Source organism: Trichosurus vulpecula, chromosome 3 (assembly GCF_011100635.1).
Source record: "Trichosurus vulpecula isolate mTriVul1 chromosome 3, mTriVul1.pri, whole genome shotgun sequence".
Classification (NCBI taxonomy): domain Eukaryota; kingdom Metazoa; phylum Chordata; class Mammalia; order Diprotodontia; family Phalangeridae; genus Trichosurus; species Trichosurus vulpecula.
This window is the reverse complement of record NC_050575.1, coordinates 355,879,567-355,901,769: the sequence shown is the minus strand read 5'-3', so window position 1 is coordinate 355,901,769 and position 22,203 is coordinate 355,879,567. Positions and strand designations below refer to the sequence as shown.

The 22,203-nt window shown below is 40.0% G+C and overlaps 1 protein-coding gene across 1 annotated transcript in view; it reads right to left on the bottom strand.

Annotated features, from left to right (window-relative positions):
* CDKL4 (cyclin dependent kinase like 4) overlaps window positions 1-21,867 on the bottom strand; it is a 48,692-nt gene extending 26,825 nt beyond the window's left edge. The window contains exons 1-5 of the mRNA XM_036751033.1: window positions 21,754-21,867; window positions 15,998-16,216; window positions 14,237-14,358; window positions 4,599-4,671; window positions 52-142 (exon numbers count right to left, since the gene is read on the bottom strand). Of these exons, the coding sequence (XP_036606928.1) occupies window positions 52-142; window positions 4,599-4,671; window positions 14,237-14,358; window positions 15,998-16,216; window positions 21,754-21,801 (553 nt within the window). The 5' untranslated portion in view covers window positions 21,802-21,867. The remainder of the gene's footprint in view (window positions 1-51; window positions 143-4,598; window positions 4,672-14,236; window positions 14,359-15,997; window positions 16,217-21,753) is intronic.
* Window positions 21,868-22,203: the final 336 nt, after the last annotated feature.

The following is a 22,203-nucleotide window of genomic DNA, read 5'->3' as shown; positions in this document are numbered from 1 at the left end:
TCTTGTAACTGACTGAATAGGGGAATTTAATGTAAAGATGCTGCTACTTACTCAAAAGTCGAGCAAATCCAAAGTCACATATCTTGATCATCCCTTGCTTTGTTATCAGAATGTTTTCAGGTTTTACATCCCTGTGAATACACTGTAAAAGGAGATCTCATTACTCTCTGAATGAGTAAAAGTAAGACTTGGTAAATATCAACAGAGAATTTCCAATAATGTATGAACCAAGTCCAATGGAGAAAAAAAAAAACCAAAGAAAGGTTTCACTCCTTTGTGCTAAGGAAATACAATCCTGGCGATTTTGTATTTGTTGCCAAGAAGAAAAAACTCACAACACTGTTGGGTCGCTGAAACCAAAGTTAATCTTTGGAGGTGGCAATTATACAAAGTGAACCTAGCTTTGCTGTTAAGAAATGAACACTGCGCTATTTATTCTTAGTCTTAACAAATTTACTCAAGTATATGATACAAGGTGATTTGCTGACCAAACACCCATCTGGACAAGTCCTTGTACACTTTAAAGGTGAATTAGAGTGAATATAGTACAGGTTTCTGATTTGGGCAAAGTGATTTGGGAAAATATCTGCATCACAAGTGAAAAAGTTAACATATTACAAAAGTCAGTGACCACCTGGCCCTCTCTCACTTCCTTACCAGGTAATATGTCAATCAATCAATTAATCAATCTACATTTATTAAGCACCTACTATGTGCCCAGCACTATGCTAAGTGCTGAAGATTAAAAAAAAAAAGCCATGACAGTCCCTGCCCTCAAGAAGCTTACAGTCTAACAGATAAAACAACCGAAACAGCAGAAGTAGAAGTCTCCTGTAGCAATGTGGGAGTTTATTCTGGGAGAAGTGGGTCACATTTTCTTATCCTATTATGGGGCCCATCTTCTGAAAAGCAACTACTTGCTTCACAATAATTGCCCTGAATGAAGTGCCCTATACTGTGTGAGCAAGGGTTAGTGGAGAGTCAGTTAGCATTTAGTGAATAACCACCACATGCAAAGGGATATGAAAAATACAAGGCCAAGTCCTGCCTTCAGATTAACTTGCCATTTTACTTTCCATCCATCTATCTATTCATCATTCAAAAAACATTAAGCATCTATGATATTCAAGGCACCATGCTAGGGACAGAAAATGAGAGCCGGATACACAAGTGTAACAAAAACTCTTACATTTTTTGTATATAAAATTGTCAAAACACGCATTATCTCCTTTGAGCTTCACAACAACCCTAGGAGGTACATTTTATATCTGTGTGTGGCCACTGACAAAAGTTTAGGCTCCAAATTATTTCGCTTAATAGAAATGAGTTATTTTCATATTGTACAGTTCTATTGACCCTTTTAAATCTCCAAGAGAGATAATTTTTCTTTCTGAAAGATTTCTGCTTTTTTCCCCCAATAGTCCACCTGGAATGAAAGGGGGAAAAATCCATCTTCCAAATCTTGTCATTCATTTTTAATCATAAGAAATGCTACTAATGGAAGCTCTTGTTTTAATTAGACAGCAAAGACTTTCTAACTCTGAAGACCCATGGGGGAGAAGAGGAAGAGAGTCTCATACATTAATATTTGTAAGATTGCATTATTGAATTATGGACTACAGATCACTAGTCTTTTATATGCAGAAGCCCCGTTTTGTTCATAGAATCTTCAGATAGATAAGTGAAGAAAGAGAACCTGGATCAGGGGTGGGGAACCTGTGGCCTTAAGGCCCTATGTGGCCTTCTAGGTCCTTAAGTGCCACCTTTTGACTGAATCCAAATTTTACAGAATAAATTCTGTGAAAAGGGCACCTGTGGATCCAAATTAGAACAATGACATGCTTTGTACAAGTCTGAGATCATAGCTGAAAAGTTGTATGCCCTTACATGTAGCATCAACAAGCAAATGAATGTATTTAACAGTTGTTTGTTCAAAAAGACTTGTATCTCATCTTCCCCAATCTAATGCAGAGGCATTAGGAAAAATTTTTAAAACCTATTTAAACTAGAATATGCATATGTAAGTAAAATATTGATATGCCTACCAAGAGATCAAATTGATACAAAAATTTTATAATAATTTTATTTTGAATATTTAAATAAACATTTTCTTCCTATCTCTATTTTCTTTGCCTTATGAATAATTCAATGCACATCATCGAATGATGACGCCTGGTCCTTTGAGGTATTTTTAAATTCCTATCCTTCTAACATTAGCAGTCATCAGAGTGTAGTGGAAAGAGCAGTGGCTTAGTATCAAGGGATCAGGGTGGGGAGAACTGTGGGCACTAGGTACTACCTTGTGTGACCTTGGAGAAGCCATTTTTACCTCTAAGAGACTTCAATTCCCAAGCTATAAAATGAGATAATGATAAGGGGAATAGTAATAATACTTCATTAACTACCTTATGGGGTTGTTGTGAAGATCAAATTAGATAATATGAGAAAAGGCTTTGTAACCTTAAACTGCTATTATAATTGTGTTATTACTATTCATATAAATATCCAGATATGCTTGATAGTGTAGATACAGAATAAGGCAAAATACTAGGAAACAATAAAAGGAGGTAAGAATGCAATGGGAACAAGATGTTATGAGAGAGCTAGAGAAAGTGGGAAACAGACAGTTGGACCAATATTGAAACTGTTGCTATTGTTGTTCAGTCATGTGTGACTCTTCTTGACCTATTTGGGGGTTTTCTTGGCAAAGATACTGGAGTGGTTCGCCATTTCCTTCGCCAGCTCAATTTACATATGAGGAAACTGAGGCAAACAGGTTAAGTGACTTGCCCGAGGTCACACAGCAAGGAAGTATCTGAGGCCAGATTTGAACTCAGGAAGATGAGACTCCCTGACTCCAGACCCAGCATTGTAGCTATTCTGCTACCTATTTGCCCTTAATATTGAAATATTTAGGTGCATACGCAATTCCACAAACAAAGCAAACTCTCTTTGTGCAGTGCTTCTCCCACTTACAGTTGTTTTATTTTCCACTGAAGAATAAAAAACACAGGGATAAACATAGCAAAACCATTTTAATAAACTTTGATTTGATACAAAAGCTCTCAACACCATTGATGTCAGGTTATGGGGGCTGCTGTAAAATCACATTTTTACAATATCACAGAAAACCGAAGGAGGTGTCTGGTTCATCTTTAACCTGATTCTCATTATCAAGGACCAGTTCCAGAAACCTCCAAGTCAAAAAAAGAAAGCATTATATTTCTTACACTTGGGGGAAGAATATCTTCTTTATCCATGTCTCAAATAAACCACTTTGTTCCTTAATGATGCAGAAATCTCAGTGTATTTTAGAGAAAATAGCATTAGCAGGACATTTTCTTGCTTCTTATGCTATCTTCAAGTCAATATGGGTTTATGTGATCATGTAATGAACCCTCACAGCTTTAGCTAGGATCAAGCTACTGGAGACAAGAAGGTTGCCATGGTGTCTTCTGGCTGCTGTTGAAATCTTCATCAAGGTCACTAGGTCAGATCAGCTGCAGCTCAGTCCTCTGAGAACAGCAGCACTGTGGCTCACTTGAAAACAATGAGAATAAAGTGGTTTTAGAACTCCCATTCCAAGAGCTAAAGCTTATGTCAATATTATGGTGGTTCATACACTATTTTTATCTACTCTATGTGTTTTAGCTAACTAATAAAATAACTATAGAATAGTTTATTAAAATGTACAAATCTTACCGTAGCATCGGGGCACAGAATAACCGGAATTCAGGAATGATTTTCATCTTGGAGGAAGGAAGCATGTCTGAAAAATTGTCCACTTTTAGAAGAAGGTACAAGATTAGGTGTTTTCAAGCCCAAGATTTAAAAAAAAAATCTGAGCAAAGGGAAATTTCTTAGAACAAAGAAATGAAGACGGTTCCGCTGGAAATGCTTTCTAGGTTCAGGTATTCTGTCCCAACAGGGTCACGTTCACGTGAGTCAGCAGTGAGGCGTCTTGTTTAGTGAGAAAACATGTACAACTGTGAAAACCACAATATTAAAAGAAGAGTATAATTGGCCATGAAAATCCAGCTGCATACAGTAAATAGTGATATCTGTATGAGACAGCTGAGTGGAAGTAAAAGAGGTGTTGATTTAATTCAGTGCCAGCTTTTGTAGCGTAGTATTTGATAGTATAGCTCTCGGCATTAAGGAAGAGCAGAATCATGGATTTTGTGAACAAAATTCCCCATATATTTTATTAATGTGAAATAAAGGTTGCAGGTTTTTATGGCCAAAAAATACTATTGGTTTTTAAGAAAAACCTATTTCATGACACTGAAATTTGGTGCTCAATTCACTCACTCTCTTTCTAGAATCTTCAGAGATTCTAGACTTTTACTCAGCACTCTAGAGAGTCACTTTCCATCAGGCCCCAAACTGACCACATTATGGGTTCTGTTCCTGTCTTAGCATCAGCTGCAAAGGTCTAGAGAGGTTAAAAGGAGAGCGTTTGGTTACATGAAAAACTTCTTGAACAAATTTGCCTACCTAATTTGAAAATCATCTTGGTGACTACATGAAATATGTAACAGTGTCATTGACTATTAAGAAGAAAAGAAGAATTTAGAAGAAATCGATAAATAACTTACATTATGTTTGTGGCAGAAACTGAGAGCTTGGAGTGTTTGCCACAAAACACTTTTGAGCATACAGTCAGCGACTCTTAAAAATAAAAGGAAAATAAGAAGAAAAATTAGCAAAGGGAAAAATATTTACTAAATATTCATTTTAAACTATCTACATAAATGCCCATTTTCTTAATGCTGGCTCTCAAGTGATGTGAAAATTCAAAAGGCAGATGACAACCTGCTTATAATTCCATTTATATTTAGTTTATGAATATTAAGTTCTATCAACACTTAAATCCCATGTTGAGAGTTTAGCTCCTAGGTACTTAATACACTTCAGAAAGGTTTTACAATTTAGAATTGAGAGTAAGTATGTGGACTTATTAAGTAGAGTCATCTCTTTAAAATATAGTACTTGAATTCAAAAATAATAGATTTTGTGAAGATAAATACTTAAAGATCCATTGGGGTGAGGGCAAGAAGCTCAAGAAACAAAAAGCGAATTTAGATTGTCTTGTGTAACAACAATGGTACTTGCTGCTACTGTGACTGTATAAGACCAATAACACCAGCACACAGGAGAGCTGCTAGCATAGGTTCTTTGATCTGTTTTTCTAAGGAAATCAACTTTAAGGGGTTAACAATCTTACTTTAATTAAACATACATATATCATACATTTATTTCAGAGGGAAAAGTCAGCACCCTGAACTTCAGAGAAAACACAAACAGAAATTACCAGCAGAAATTATATAAACAGAGCAAAATAACACAAATCAACAGACAGACTTCTAGCTGCCTGACCAAGACATTACATACATAGTTGCCAGAGAGAGGAGCACCAACATCAGGGTTTTTCAAATCCGGGGGGCTCCTTAATGGCTACCTAGAGTCTCATCTGATTAAATCACATGACACTCTTCCAGTGAGTAAGCCCCAAGCAAAATGCTAACCGCAGAGTATACATACACTTCTTCAGGGTCAGAGGGCATCACAACCATGTGATTCAAATCCATGTGACCTAAGCCTCCCAGGCTCCGGATTCAATCAAAGACTCTTGACTGAAACAAAGGCAACACTCAAAGGCACTTGATTGCCTTAGTGCTGAGAAGCACTCCAAAACAAAAAAACAGCAAAAAGTCCCACCCTGCTTTCCATTACATCTTGTTATGGAAGGTGGGCCTGTCATGTGTCTCTGGATCTATCCTATATGTTTGAGATAAGTGGGTAAATGATTCCTTGACAGCTTAGAGTAGGAACAGGAGATGTTCCCAATATATTCATAGAATTAGAACATGGTGAGAATTTGTAAGGGACTAAAAGAAATGGAAGCAGTATCTGATTTTATATTCTTGGGCTCAAAGATCACTGCAGATGGTGATGGCAGCCACGAAATTAAAGACACTTGCTTGGGAGGGCAGAGCCAAGATGGTGGCTGGAAAGCAGGGACTCACTTAAGCTCCCTGCCAGGTCCCTCCAAACACCTATAAAAATGGCTCTGAACAAATTCTAGAGTTGCAAAACCCACAAAATAGCAAAGGGAAGCAGGGCTCCACCCCAGGACAGCCTGGATAGTTGCTGGGAAGGGTCTATCGCATGGAGCTGGGAGCAGAGCAGAGCCCAGCATGGGCGGTGGCAGGACCAACCAGACCAGGATCCAGGCAGAACAGGCCCTAGCACCCTGAATCAGTGAGCTGTGGCAGTTACCAGACTTCTCAACCCACAAACACCAAAGACAACAGAGAAGGTTAGTGGGAAAAACTGCTAGGACAGAGTGAAAGGAGTTTGTAGTCAGCCACCACCCCGGGGACAGTGGAGGTGGTGCACCTCTGAGGCTGCTTCTAGAGCTACAGCTGCAGTTACTTCCAGACCCACCCGGTGGGAGGAATTAAGTGGTGGATTAGAGCAGGAGTGCAGAACCTGATTGGATCTGAATTGCAGTCCAGGTTGGCGGTTCTTGGGGCAGGAGGAGCATTGGTGTGGCAGAGCTTGCTGTGTAGAGGTAGTTCTGAAAATAGCAGCACAGCCCCTCAAGCTTGGGACATAGTACTCTCTACTCTACAAGCAGTCATATCCTGACAAAAAGCTCAAGGGTCAAGTAGTTGGCTGGGAACATGAATAGGCAGCAAAAACAGACTCAGATTCAGACTCAGACTTTGGAATCTTTCTTTGGTGACAAAGAAGACCAAAACACACAGCCAGAAGAAGTCAACAAAGTCAAAGAGTCTACATCAAAAGCCTCCAAGAAAAATATGAATTAGTCTCAGGTCATGGAAGAGCTCAAAAAGGATTTGGAAAAGCAAGTTAGAGAAGTAGAGGAAAAATTGGGAAGAGAAATGAGACTGATACAAGAAAATCATGAAAAACAAGTCAATGACTTGCTAAAGGAGACCCAAAAAAAAATGCTGAAGAAAATAATACCTTAAAAATAGACTAACTGAAATGGCAAAAGAGCGCCAAAAAGCCAATGAGGAGAAGAAGGCTTTGAAGGGCAGAATTAGCCAAATGGAAAAGGAGGTCCAAAAGACCACTGAAGAAAATACTACCTTAAAAATTAGATTGGAGCAAGTGGAAGCTAGTGACTTTATGAGAAATCAAGATATTATAAAAACAGAACCAAAGGAGTGAAAAAATTGAAGACAATGTGAAATATCTCATTGGAAAAACAACTGACCTGGAAAATACATCCAGGAGAGAGAATTTAAAAATTATTGGACTACCTGAAAGCCATGATCAAAAAAAGAGCCTAGATATCATCTTTCAAGAAATTATCAAGGAGAACTGCTCTGATATTCTAGAGTCAGAGGGTAAAATAGAAATTGAAAGAATCCACCAATCGCCTCTTGAAAAAGATCCCAAAAAGAAAACTCCTAGGAATATTGTCACCAAATTCCAGAGCTCCCAGATCAAGAAGAAAATACTGCAAGCAGCCAGAAAGAAACAATTTGAGGATTGTGGAAACACAAACAGGATAATACAAGATCTAGCAGCTTCTACATTAAGGGATCGAAGGGCTTGGAATATGATATTCTGGAGGTCAATGGAGCTAGGATTAAAACCAAGAATCAAGGGCAGCTAGGTGGCGCAGTGAGTAGAGCACTGGCCCTGGAGTCAGGAGGACCTGAGTTCAAATCCGGCCTCGGACACTTGACACTTGTACTAGCTGTGTGACCTTGGGCAAGTCACTTAACCCCAATTGCCCTGCCAAAAAGCAAAAAAAAAAACCAAAAAAAAAAAAAAAAAACCAAGAATCACCTACCCAGCAAAACTGGGTATAATGCTCCAAGGCAAAATATGGATTTCCAATAAAATAGAGGACTTTCAAGCTTTCTCAGTGAAAAGACCAGAGATGAATAGAAAATTTGACTTTCAAACACAAGAATCAAGAGAAGCATGAAAAGGTAAACAAGAAAGAGAAATTACAAGGGACTTACTAAAGTTGAACTGTCATGTTTACACTCCTACATGGAAAGATGATGTGTGTAATTCATGAGACCTCAGTATTAGGGTAGTTGAAGGGAATATACATACATACATACATACATACATATATATATATATATGTATGTATATAGACAAAGGGCACAGGGTGAGTTGAATATGAAGGGATGACATCTAAAAAAATAAAATCAAATTAAGGGATGAGAGAGGAGTATATTGAGAGAGGGAGAAAGGGAGAGATAGAATGGGGTAATTTATCTCACATAAAAGTGGCAATAAAAAGCAGTTCTGTTGGAAGGGAAGAGGGGGCAGGTGACGGGGAACAAGTGAATCTTGCTCTCATTGGATTTGACTTGAGGAGGGAGTATCATACACACTCAATTGGGTATCTTACCCCCCATGAAAGTAGGGGGAAGGGGATAAAAAAGGGCGTAAGATAGAAGGGAGGGCAGATGGGGGAAGAAGTAATCAAAAGCAAACACTTTCAAAAAGGGACAGGGTCAAGGGAGAAAACTGAATAAAGGGGGACTGGATAGGAGGGAGCAAAATATAGTGAGTCTTTCACAACATGACTATTTATGGGAGTGTTTTGCATAATGATACATGTGTGGCCTATGTTGAATTGCTTGTCTTCTTAGGGATGGTGTGTGGGGAGGGAAGAGGGGAGAGAATTTGGAACTCAAAGTTTTAAAAGCAGATGTTAAAAAAGTTGCTTTTGCATGCAATTGAGAAATAAGATATATAAGGAATGGGGAATACAAATCTATTTTGCAATACAAGAAAGTAAGGGAAAAGGGGCTGGGGGGGAGTGGGGTGACAGAAGGGAGGGCTGACTGGGGAACAGGGCAATCATAAAATATGCCATCTTGGAATGAGGGGGAGGGTAGAAATGGGGAGAAAATTTGTAATTCAAAATCTTGTGGAAATCAATGCTGAAAACTAAAAATATTAAATAAATAATAATAATTTAAAAAAAGACACTTGCTCCTTGGAAAGCAAGCTATGGATCTGGACAGCATACTAAAAAGCAGAGACATCACTTTGCTGACAAACGTCCATATATTCAAAGCTATGGTTTTTCCAGTAGCTTTGTATGGCACAGAACTTATGCTTTTGAATTGTGGTGCTGGAGAAGACTTTTGAGAGTCCCTTAGACAGCGAAGAGGTCAAATCACTCAATACTTAAAGACACTAATTCAGGTTATTCATTGGAAGGTTACATACTGAAGCTGAAGCTTGAATACTTCTGGCCACATGACGAGAAGATGGGACTCTGGAAAAGACCCAGATGTTGGGAAAGATTGAAGGCATAAATAGAAGCAGTTGGCAGAGACGGATAGTGTCATGAAAACAGCGAACATGAACTTGGACAGACATTGAGAGATAGTGGAGGACAGAAGGGCCTGGCATGCTACGATCCATGGGGTCACGAAGAGTCAGGCATGAATAAGTGACTGAACAACATTCAGCCACCTTATTTTCCTTTCTTGGATGAGAAAACTGAAGTTCACGATGTCACACAGTTAAACCAAGTCTAGGATCCAGATCTCCTATGCTTGGGTTCCTACCATTACACCACTCCCCTTCATTCAGAGTCTTCAGGATAAGGTCCCACTGCCACAAGGGCAGGCATCTGCTGGAAATAGCAGGAACCAACTCTTGAGAGCCAACTGTTAAATTTTCAGTATGAGCATCTTACACCTCTGAAATCAGCAAGTGTAACAACTCAGGGCCTGGTTTATTGTTTTGTTGACTTACCTAAACTTAAGAATGTGATGGAGAAATGTTAAAAATGTAAATTAAACTTAAAAGTGAGTCATGTATACTTTTTAAAAAAGAACTGGTTGTTATATGTTTAGAAGAGCTGGTTGTTATACATTTACTGACATATCACTGTGTAAGGAGAACATCATCCAATGCCATGGCCATTACTAATTACTATCCCTCTTTAATTCAGCTTCAGATAATAATGAGAGGCTAATATTTATATAGAGCTTTAAGATTTGCAAAGCATTGTCACCAGATTTAATCCTTACAAAAATCCTATGAGGCAAGTGCATTTATTATCCCCATTTTGCAGACGAGAGGCTAAAAGTTTAAATGACTTGCTCAAAGTCACAAAGTTCAGAAATGTCTTAGGCAGGAATCAAACTCAAATCTTCCGGAATCCTTGTGTGCAGACAGCTCTGGATAACTAAACATTGACCAGAAAATCATTCTGGTTATCAGAGAGCAGGAAAATACCTTGGGTTCTGGCAGAGTGGAAGTAAAGGGAGAGAGGGAGGGGACCAATGGGGACTCATGTGAGTCCATCCATTCACACAAATTGTGGGCCATGTATGCCTGTCCCCACCCACCCTATGCAATTTTTGTCTCTGTCTGATACTTGCCATGGGGCCCACTCAATGTTCTGGGGACCTTCCTCACTGTCCCTTGATGTTGAGAGGAAATACAGAGAACACGTGGGCTTGGTTATTCCTTACTCTTACCACGTGACCACCCATGCTTTTTATCCTTTAATTTTTTCCCCTCATCTTTCTCTAAATGAGTCTATATGATCCAAAATTATTAAAGGGGTTCATAGATACAAAGATTGTCATCTAAATATGGTCACTTAAATTGTAACGAAAACTCTTTAGAGACTTTCCCCCCAAATAATCTAAACATACACATTACATTTAAAATATTGACTTTGGATCTTTGGAGTTTACTGCTTTGAAAGGGAGGGGGGCAGCTAGGTGGTGCAGTGGGTAGAGCTCTGGGCCTAGAGTCAGGAAGACTTATCTTCATAAGTTCAAATCTGGCCTCAGACACTTCCTAGCTGTGTGACCCTGGGCAAGTCACTTAACCCTGTTTGCCTCAGTTTCTTCATATGTAGAATGATCTGGAGAAGGAAATGGCAAAACCACTCCAGTGTCTTTGCCAAGAAAACCCCAAATGGGGTCCTGAAGAATCAGACATGACTGAAACATCTGAACAACAATTCTGAAAGTGAAAAAGGAAAAAAAAAGAACACTTTTATTTCACAGATGAGGAAACTAGGGACTAAGGAGATTATGACTTCCCATGCTCACCCAGCTGGTTATGGGCAGAGTGTCTTTTTGGCCATAATAGCTCAGTTGTGCCTCAGTAGAATGGAATAGGGACAAGGACCAATGCAGAATCGTTCAGCTCAAACGGGCACTCATGCTATCAGGCTGAATGAATTGGCATTGCCCACATATTTCTGCACTCAGTAATACCTACCTTTGACCTTGGCCTCTGCTTATCACTTCCCTGCTGACGTATTACTTCTGATTTTGACCTTAACTAAAACCCCCGTCTTAAGTGCTACCACTGATCAAGTAACCTGGCATAGACCTCTTTGACATGGCATTGGATGGAGATCCTCACTTAGCCTAAGCCTTCCTCTGATGTTGCTGCTGTCTGAATTCACTGCTACTCCAAATACTCACTTTTAAAAAATTGTTTTTAATTTATGGAATAAAACAAGCATTTCCATAACATAGCATAATAAAAAGATGATTGCAAATGAAACTGCAAATCTATTGTTTACAACGTGCTATTCCTTTTAAATATATAATAAAGTTATGTAAATTTCATTTTTTTCCTTAGACACAAGTACCATCTACACATATATGTAAAATCATTCTATACATATTTCTATTTATCAGTTCTTTCTCTGGATGCAGAGAAGGTCTTCTCTCCATACTCACTTTTAAAGGTCTCTCTCTGTATCTGTGGCTGAGACCTTTATCTCCTAACCCTGAGACTGGTTCCCTCTCCTTCTCCTCCTCCAGCCACCCCAGGTCCTACTCCTCAGCTCCATCCCAGAGGTTGGGTCAGGTCAGACTGGACAAATATGATGCAGCTGTACAGTAAGCTTGGAAAAGATTAGTTGGCACAAAAACCTAGGAAAGGCCAGGAATAGGCTAGGAAGGAGAGAGGCAATGGCCTTGCCATTTGGATTTATTTTTGCTCCAACACTTTTCCTCACCTCATTCACCTACATAGGAGAGCAAAGGAGTTCTGGAATTGAAAATATGGGGTGTGCAGAATCCTGCAGAATCTTTGGCATTGTGTTGGGCAGGTAGCCACTAAAATGTTTACTGACTAGGAATTAAATAGGGAGTGGCCTAGACTTTCTGACCCTCTCCCACTAGAGGAGTCTCTAGTAGAGACACAGTCTTCAGTGATTGGACACAGTGAAATGGATAGGAGCTAGACCTCATATAAGGAACTCCCAGGTAAGGACGACCCCTCTATCTTGAGAAGATACACATCAGCACCTTCTCAAGTTATAGTCTTATAGAGTTGCCCCAAGGTTAAATGACTTGCCCAGGCTCACACAGGCAGTATGTGTAAGGGGCAGAACTTGGACCAGTAGAGGCCTGCTCTCTTTCCATTTTGACTAAGAAATAAGAGTTTTTATTTTTAAAATAGACCTAAACCTGAGAGTTTAACTTACCTGCAGTAAGAGCTTGGTATTTTTTCCTTCTGGAAGAGAAATGTCCATTCCAGACAGGGCTCAGAGATGGAAAAAACATAAAAATTGGAAAGTTTTTCCCCTCCTCCCTCCCCTAACTCCCAAGAAGGCTTTTGCTTCCTAGTGAGATGACTGGTGTGTTAGAGCGTCTGCTTTTCTTCCCCTTAAGGAACCACAGCAAGAAAACTTCTGGACTTTAAATGCACTATGGCAGGATCCACTCTTCTGATGAAATAGTGCCTCCCCTGAGGATTCTAGCTGAAGACAGAAGATGGAAGCAGAGAGTAACTCTACCACCACATGCCCAGTGGAGAGTGGCAGTGATTGCAGGACCGTATGAGACCAGCAGTGAGTAGACTCTATCCATTTGGCAGAGATTGCATGCAAGATTGAGCCTGCACGATATCCTCAGGGAGGCAGGTGAATCAGAAGCACTATGATGACAAGACATCAGTGACTCTGAAGTACCGCCCTATAATGCTGGAGGTATGAGTTTCCCCTTCATACATGTTCCTAGGTCACAAATGTTCACTACATATGTGCCTCTCCACACATTCTCTCTGTGTGTCCCACCCTTGGACTTAGGTGGGGAAGGGTTGAGAGCTTTTATTACTACTTTTCTTACTATACTTTGCTTTGAACTAATTGTGCTTTCTGGCTGACTAGAAAAGATAAACACATTGATAGGGGCTCAAGAACTATGAAAGAGTGGATACAGACCCATAATCTTAAGCTATTTTAAGTTACATGTGAATTCTTTTTTTTTTCATTAAGAGGCAGCTCAGTGGTATAGTAGATAGAGCCCTGGCCCTGTAGTCAAGAAGAATTGAGTTCAAACCCAGCCTTAGACACTTACTAGTTGTGTGATTCTGGGTAAGTCACTTAACCTCTGTCTGCTTCAGTTTTCTCATCTATAATATGGGGATAATAATATATCTAGTTCCCAAAGTTGTTGTGAGGATCAAATCATATGATAATTGTAAAGCGCCTGGCACAAACTAAGTGCTATGTAAATATCATTCTTCAGTTGTTTCATTTGTGAGTGACTCTTTGTGACCCCATTTGGGGTTTTCTGGGCAAAGATACTGGAGTGGTTTACCATTTCCTTCTCCAACTCATTTTACAGATGGGGAAACTGAGGCAAACAGGGTTAAGTGACTTGCCCAGAGTCACACAGCTAGGAAGTGTCTGAGGCCACATTTGAACTCAGGAAGATGAGTCTTCCTGACAAAAGATCTGGTATTCTATCCATTGTGCCACCTAGCTGCCCCATATAAATGTTAGCGATGAAGATGATGATGATGATGCTCACTAATCATGGAGGGAAGGATGTTGGCAATCCAAAAACATCTGCATCTAGCTTTATGATACATAATATGATTTTTTCTCATAAGCAGATGTTAGGGATAGAGATTAGAACTGGATCTGTAACTTCATTGGGGTAGGGAACTCCTGGTAAGGAACTTCCTCTATCAATGAGAGTTAGACCTCTTCTCTACAACTTAGACTTTGAGAGAATTGTCTAGAACATATACCTAGTGTCACCTAGAATGTGGGGCTTAAATTTTCCTGGCTCCAAGGTCAGTTCTCTATCCACTAGTTTTTATCCTCTGAGGGCTCCTCATTGGAGTTGGGGGAAGTAGCACAGGATCGAGAAGAGGAAAGCCATCTGTGATCCATGTACAATTAAGGATAAATATGGCCCTGTAGGCTTTAAGCTTCCAGGTAACTCACCCGTTTGGATTTCTTTCCAGCTCATTCAAAAGAGTATGATCACAGTACTCAAAAACCAAATGCATTTTCCGCTTTCTCCGGAACACCTCGATGAGGTTCACAAGGTTAGCATGCTTTAGTTGCTGAAAAAGAGCCAGAATACAACATCTAGTGATTTATTCTGAACATGTTATCCGCTTCATGGCCCCTACTCTGCTAAACACTCCCTCTGCCTCATCTGACCATTGAGATACAACAGTTCACACACATCCTTCTCTAAATAAGATTTAGAGATTCTTGGAGTTGGAAGGAATCTGAGAAATCACTGGGACTAATTTTCCATCTAATATAGGAATCCTTTTTACAGCATCAAAGGCTAAAACCACCCTGGGACGTGTGGGTATGCCTGATACCCATCTGGAAGGCTTGCTGCTAAATGAGACAGACAACAGGAGAAGCAAGGAATGAACAGAAAAATACTAGATATAAAAAACAGCATAACTAAATCATTAAAGTAGCCTTTAATTATAGGCAGAATTAGTAGCTCATCCAGATGTTGGTATCTAGGAAAAATGCAGGGGCCAGGAATCCGAATGTGGGGCACAAAGTGAGGGGGACCATGGACAGCAGGGGTTCGGGCATTTCCTTGCTATCTCTCCCTTTTGGAAGCTCCAGGATCAGCTTTAAGGGACAGGGAGTTGGGGGAGCTCAGTTTGAACTAAACAACAATCGTTGTGAGCACACGTTTGGAATCAGCAGGCCTCACTCCACACTCCTAGGCAAGGGCAAAAGCAAAGGACATCTTTCAAGGAACTGCAGGAAGCCGTGGACCAAGAGGTACCATCGCATTAGTTTTTTTAAAAATTAAGCACCAAAACTAAGTGCAGTGCCATTGTAAGTTGTTTTACAAATCATCTTCTTAGAGAAAAACTAGGTATAAATCAAATCTTATTTTAAATACACAATATTAAAATAATATTCAATAGAACCTGCTGAGAGTAAATCTTTTAAGAAAGGAAGAATCCTTTATTAATATGATTAATGGCACTGCTTTATGAGTTTAGTTTTAAAAACCAGAAGAGTGGTTTAGTTCTTTAATTTAGTAATCATACTGGCATAAAGCTGGTTGCTAAAAACCTGGCTGATGACAAAAGAATCACACTTCATAACATGTATAGATTGGACCAGAGAAGCAATGTATAGTAGAAAGGGCACTGCTTTGGGATTCAGAAAAAAGGGTGTTTTAGTCCCAGCTGCATGACCTTGGATATATCATCTGACTCTCTGGTTTTCTCATCTGTAAATAAAGACGTTAGATTAGATGATCTCTAAGGCTTTTTCCTGTTCTAAAACTGAATGATTCAAACTTTAAAGGAAAGTTTATATTCAGTATTTCTGAATTATTTGAATCCAGACAGGTCAAATCCCATTAGAACAAATGTATGTGTGTGTATACATATGTGTGTGTGTGTATATATATACACACATATACATCTATATGTGTTATTACATACATACACACAGGCATATACATCTATCTATGATTACACAGCCAGTTAGTGTCAGAGGCAGGATTTGAACCTAGGTCTTCCTCATCCCAAGGTCAGCACTCTATCCACTACGCCATGATGCTTCTCTGAATATATGATTGAAAACTACAGCGAAAATATATGGATAGCAAAAGTATTTCCAAGACTCAACAAATTCCCGATAACTACACCGTGCATGTAAACTGCACTGAAATTTCATGACATTCTGGAATATTCCATCAAAATTACCTACCTTCAATAAACGTATTTCTCTTAATGCTATCTTCTTAACAATGGGATCATCCTCAGATTCCACAAATTTTTTAATGGCCACAACTTGTCCAGAGCTTTTATTTCTGCACTTGAATACAACGCCATAAGATCCTTCTCCAATCTTACCGAGTTTTTCATACTTCTCCATTATATTTGAATTATGAATTAAAGTACTATGTGTTGATGGATTTTGTTGCACCTAGAAAATTAAATGTAGCATTTTCTTTAAGATTTACTTTTATGTGACAGTATATTTACAATTTTTACATGAACTGAAAAGACCTGGGAGACCAAAAATGTCAATTATCCTAATCTATTCATTTTAAAACATTTATAACTTTATTTTGAAGTTAAGTTTAGCCCAGTAGACTTGTACTCAGATTGCATGCTTGTTTTAAATTGATAGTAGACAGTTGGTTTTACTTTTACCTTCTGAATCATGTTGCCCATGAATGTTGCCCAAATTACACCATTCTTCACACAAAGGTCCTTACCTCTTAAAACCTTTTAACCTAAAAATTGGACACTTCCTGCTCTTCCCAACTCCTATTCTCTCCATCTCTGAGGATGGTCTCTTTAGCTACTGAGAGGGAAAAGTAAGGGTGAGGACTGTGCTAGAGAATTTAAATAATTTAGAAATCTCCAAAATCAGTGCGAGTAGAAAAATGCCCATCTAAATATTTACTTTAATGAAAGGAGAAAAAAAATTGCATTGGAAACTACAAGAAGGCCACACACACACACACACACACACACACACACACACACACACACACGTAATGCTAGGTAGTGCAGTGGACAGAGTGTGGGGCTTAATGTCAGGTAGACCTGAGTTTGGTTCCTGCCTCTGTCACTTAGGAGATGGACAACCCTGGGCAAATTTCTCAACCTCTCTCAGCCTCAGTGACCTCATCTGCAAAATAGGGATCATAGTTTTTAGCACCAGAAGAGCCTTCAGAAGCCATCAAGTCCACCCCCTCGTTTTACAGATGAGGAAACTGAGGCACAGAGAAGTTAAAGGTTTGTTCTGTGTCACACGGCTAACATTTTGTTGGAGGGCAGATTCGAACCCAGTCCTTCCTGATTCCAAATTCCATGCTAAATCCAATAGCCTCTATGTATATTAAGAGGATATAGTCATATAAAAAAAATCCAGGAACCAGAGGGAAGCCATGGCGGAGAGTATGGGGGGAAGATGGAAGATCCCTCCCAGTAGAGTGTGAGCTTGTATTTTGCCGCCATCTTCATGAATCCTTCCCTGATTCTCCTCAGATGCTGGTACCTGTCCCCTCCTCAAATTGCCTTGGATGCGCTTATTTGTGTATGTGCTGTATTCCCGAATAGAAGGTAGCCCCTTGGCAAGAAGTCTTGTTTTATATTCGTCTTTGTATCCCTAAACTGAGTACAGCACCTTGCACATAACAGACATTTAACAAATGTTTATTGAGATTAAAATTTAAGTTGTTTTATAAGTTTCCTGTGCATCGCCTCTTGATCTCTTTAAACAACTCCCCCTTTTCATCCTCATTGGAAGTATCTGAGTTTGTGTTAGAATTTTGTTCTTTATGAGTCTCCTTCCCTTACAGAATTTTAGTCCAACGGATCTCTCTGAACTTAACTTTGCCCTCCTCAAATCCATAGTGCTGAGCTTTATTCCTGTCCTCTCTTTAATTTTTATTTGGAGTGATCTCATCCTCCCAGGACTTGTTCCCATCATTTCTACTTTATCAACCAGATTTCTTTATGGTTCAAAATCATTTCCAGTAGCAGGCTCCCTCTGTCACTCGTTCCAAGTTTTGAAGACTGAAATGATTCTTAAGACAGCCAAGAATTTATCGGCTACTTTGTTTTTGGCAGAGGGGGATACCCAACAGATGTCTGAATAATTAAAGTCCCCCATCCCTCTCCTAGGTTTATGATCTGTTTCCCAAAGTTGTCTTTTTTCTTTCTTCTGTCTAAGTGGACTGGCAAGATATTCACATAACAATATTCCCTCCTTGTTCCTTACTCAAATCCTCTCTACCATGCTTCCTGACTCCAATTCCTAGATCTCCTCATCTGAATATATCTCCTAACTATATAAGGCTGTTTTACTTGTCTGTTTATCTGTCCTCTATCTTTTGAATTAACTAGATCCTAGTCATGAGTTTTACTCCTCCGAAACTCAGTAATTCCTATAAGGTCAAATTTGCTTTCTTGCATTTAGATAAGCTAGGTGTCTCTATGGATAGAGCACTGAACCTGTTGTCGGGAAGACCTGAGTTCAAATCCAGCTTCTAGCTATGTGACCCTGGGCAAGTTTCAGTTTCTTCATGCATGAAGTGGGGATAATAATAGCATCTACCTCCCAGGATTGTTGTAAAAATAAAATAAGATAAAATTTGCTAAGCTCTTATTGCTTTACCTTGTTAATTACCCATATCTGACACCTTTATCAGATTTTGAGTGGCTCTATTGGCAATTTGCCACATTTGCACATGAAAAGGTCATGAATGGGGCTGAGCAGTTAATAAAGACAAGGAATTCCCATTCCCTCTCTGCCCACCATGCCCTAACCCACATAAATTGCCTCTACATTTTTTCCTCTGTCTTCCTATTTATATAGATTAAAGGGGTATGACAGTAAGCTCCCTGGCACACCCAGACTGGCCTGCTAGCACTGGTTCTTTGATCTGCTTTTCTAAAAGGAAAGGCACTTTTAAGGTGTTAACAATCTTCTTTTAATTACATCCACTAGTTCAGGGGAAAGGTAAGCACCCCGAACATGGAGAAAATACAAGCAGAGAAATTAGCATCAAGATCGACAGGCAGGCCTCCAACTGTCTGATCAAAGTAATGCAACCACCTATGTACACCACTGGATCAGGGAAGCACTAACATCTGAGTAGTGGGGGGTGGAGGTGGGGAGCAGGGAGGTGAAGGGGTGGGGGGGGGGTGGGAGGAGCAGGGACTCTGAACAAATGACTACTCATTGTCCCAACCAGGGAATCAAAAGGTCCTTCTCATAAGTGAATCCCCAAAGCAAAATCTCACCTCAGAGTATATATACTCTTTTGGCTAATAGGCTCAGAGCCAGAAGGCATCACAATCCTCTGACTCAGCACCTGATTAGCTTAGCACCAAAAGGTGTGAAAGCCTTCCTGCAAGCAATCCTCCTCCTAAGCAAGCTTCTCTTTTAAGCAAGTTCCTCCTTAGGCAAGTTCCTTCCCCAACGGGCTCTATGTAACTCAGGATGTATCACTGCTGTGATTGAATGCATGTGGTCACATAGACATATTACTGGATGGGGAAGATCTTCCTTTTCCATTAACATTACAAAGGGAGAGTCTCAGAGTTCAAAAACTGTATATCCTTGGACCTCAGGGCTGTTGGGTAATTTTTGGGTAAATGGCTATTGTCTGGCCTGGTCTGGTCTGCAGAGATGCAGATTTGGAAAGTCTACAAATCAGCATGAGCTCAGGTGAAGTTTCTAATTGAAGAGGGTCAGATCTTTACCTGTAGTCAAAAGAAAAGGCTAAGCTCAGAGGAACAACTTGCAGTGACCTTGCTGTTCATTCCAGATAATTTGGTACCAGGAGCTAGCAATCTCCCGCCTTAATAGACAGAAGACCTCAGTCTAGAACCTGAGGAAACAGAACTAGAAAGGCATCTGCTGGTCCCAGGGTGAGAGGGGCTGCCCTTTTTGAAATGAGCTCATTAGAGAAGCCTCACCACATCTCAGGTCAAGATTTGAACTGAGTCAGAGGCTGGAGCTAATGGAGACTAGAGCCAAGCAAAGCTGACCAGAAATCAGTGAAGCAGCAACAAGGGAAGCAGTGTCTGGCACAGGCCACAAGAGGTCACTGAGAGTAGCCTTGCAACATCAGAGACCCAAGTTGTCTCTCCTCATCAGTGCCCTGGTTGCTCACGTTTCCTACGTGTGTGCCTCTACTTGTAATCTCTGTATGTCTGCTCATCCCATGTATATTGTGTGTCCTTGTTGAAGAACATGCCTAAGGTTTATAGGGAATGATTTGTTGCTACTTTAAAAAACTAAAACTATGGGCATTCTGTAAATGCCTTTCCTTTGAGCTAATTGCGTGCCCTGTATGAATGGTGAAAAGTAGACACACTGGTGGTGACCCATGAGCTAGAGTTTTAGGAGTCTATGTGCAGAGAGTGCCTTGAACCAGGGGTCATCCTTCAGGGGACCCCAAACCTTGAGTAGAATCTGATGGGGGAGTTGGCACAAAAGAGAACAGTGACTACATCTAAAGCCATGAGTTATATTGTTGAGTCTCTTGGTTAACATTTCCTGTGATTCATTGGTAGTCTTCCTGTGCTATAACTGCTATTCTGTACGGTAACTGTCTTAGCAGATATTTATGGGTAGTTTTCTCTTTCCGCTTACATTTTCAGCTTAAAATTCTCTTGATATAATTTGCAAGACTCCAGATAAATATATTTTTACCAGACCTTCTGAAATGTGCTACATCACTAGCTAAGAATGACAATTTATGTGGTGAGCCAAAAATGTAGATCCTGTACTCAGACACCATTTGAACTAGCTCTTCAGCTCCCACATCTTTTTTTTCCTTCTAAAAGCTATACTGCCAATCAGTAGTAGTGATTAAAATCAACTTGCACCCCAACTTGCAACCCTTACACCTCCAGTTTCTTATTCAGGTCTCTATAATCCCTAGTAATACTTTCTTGGTTCGTTTCAACAGTGTCATTTGTCTACATTATGAGTCACTAGAAGTGAGAAACAGTCCTCAGGTCTGAGTCATTTCAGCAGATTTTCTGTCAGAATTTGGATATATAATCCCAAGGAAGGCTATAGAATTCTCTGTTGATTATATCAAGTTGGCAAAAAGTTGCCTAGGCATCCCTCAATAGGCAATCATCTGCCATCTCCACTTGTCTCTCCTCCTTTATTGTATAATCACTCTCCTGGTAGCACCTGGGAATCCTCATCAGCCTTCTTTGGAGACCCAAGAAACCCCTTTCCTGAGATGGTGTAGTTCCACCCTTTCTGGGATGAGCCTCACCCTTGTTGCATAGCTCCAAATATTCACTGGCCCATTTCCCCTTCCTCCTATTTGTCACACTCTTCCATCTTCCCACCTCCTGACCTAGCTTTTCTTTTACCTCTCAGATTCTTTTTTTCTTCTTCTGTGTTTTCTCCTTGAATCTCTTCCTCTATTCTTTCAGAGAACTTTTATTCTATGGGATAACCTGAAGAGTAGTTGGCCTCCTTCCAGGGCTTTTACCTTCTTCTTCACAAGGAAGACTAGCCTGATCTTTGGGCATGCACAACTTTTAATAACATGTATTCTCTCTCTGTCTCTCCTTCCCTCTCTCTCTCCCTCCCTCCCTTCCTCTCTCTCTCTCTCTCTCTCTCTCTCTCTCTCTCTCTCTCTCTCTCTCTCTTTCTCTCTCTCTCTTTCTCTCTCTCTCTCCCTCCCTCTCCTTCACCTTTTCCCTCTTCCTCTCCCTCTCCCTCTCTCTCCTTCCCTCCATCCCTTCCTCCCTCTCCCCCCTCTTCTTTTCCCTTTTCCCTACAATTTAAAAAAAAAAAGATTGTACATGAAGCCATAAAGTTGTTACTTAAAGTTTGTTTTAAAATGTACATATTAAGTTTAAAAGAGAGCATCAAAATCACCCTCTTTGTTTCTAAATCTCCTTCTGGACTTCTTGTGTGTGTCTTTTTCCAGATTTTGTTAGTTATTAGTCATCACTGGCAGAACCTCTTACCTTAATCTCCTCTTTGCTGGTCACTGCAAGGTCCCCTTTGTCTTCCATATTCGTGGGATTTGAGCTTCTCAGTCTTTTGTCATTCTTGTTGGTAGCTCTCTTGTTAACTCTGGTGGTGAACTGCCATGGAAGATTAGTAGAAGAAAAGGACAAAGAAGAGGTCAAATAGAGGCAGAATCAAAGGGATTAAAAGGGAGCAATTTTGAAGAATTAGTTATGCAACAGGCTACCTCATGAAGCACTGAGCTTCCGATCACTGCTTAAGTGTTCAAACATGAAGGAGTTTGAACTTTACTCTGGAGGTGTCTAGCATAGTGGCTGGCCCGTAGTAGGTGATTAATAAATGTTTATTGATGTGCTGGGGCACTAAGGGTTCTATGGGTTTTGTCACTGAATGACATGACCATCCATCCCCGTAAGAAAGAGTCTTCTGGCAACTTTAGGAAGTAT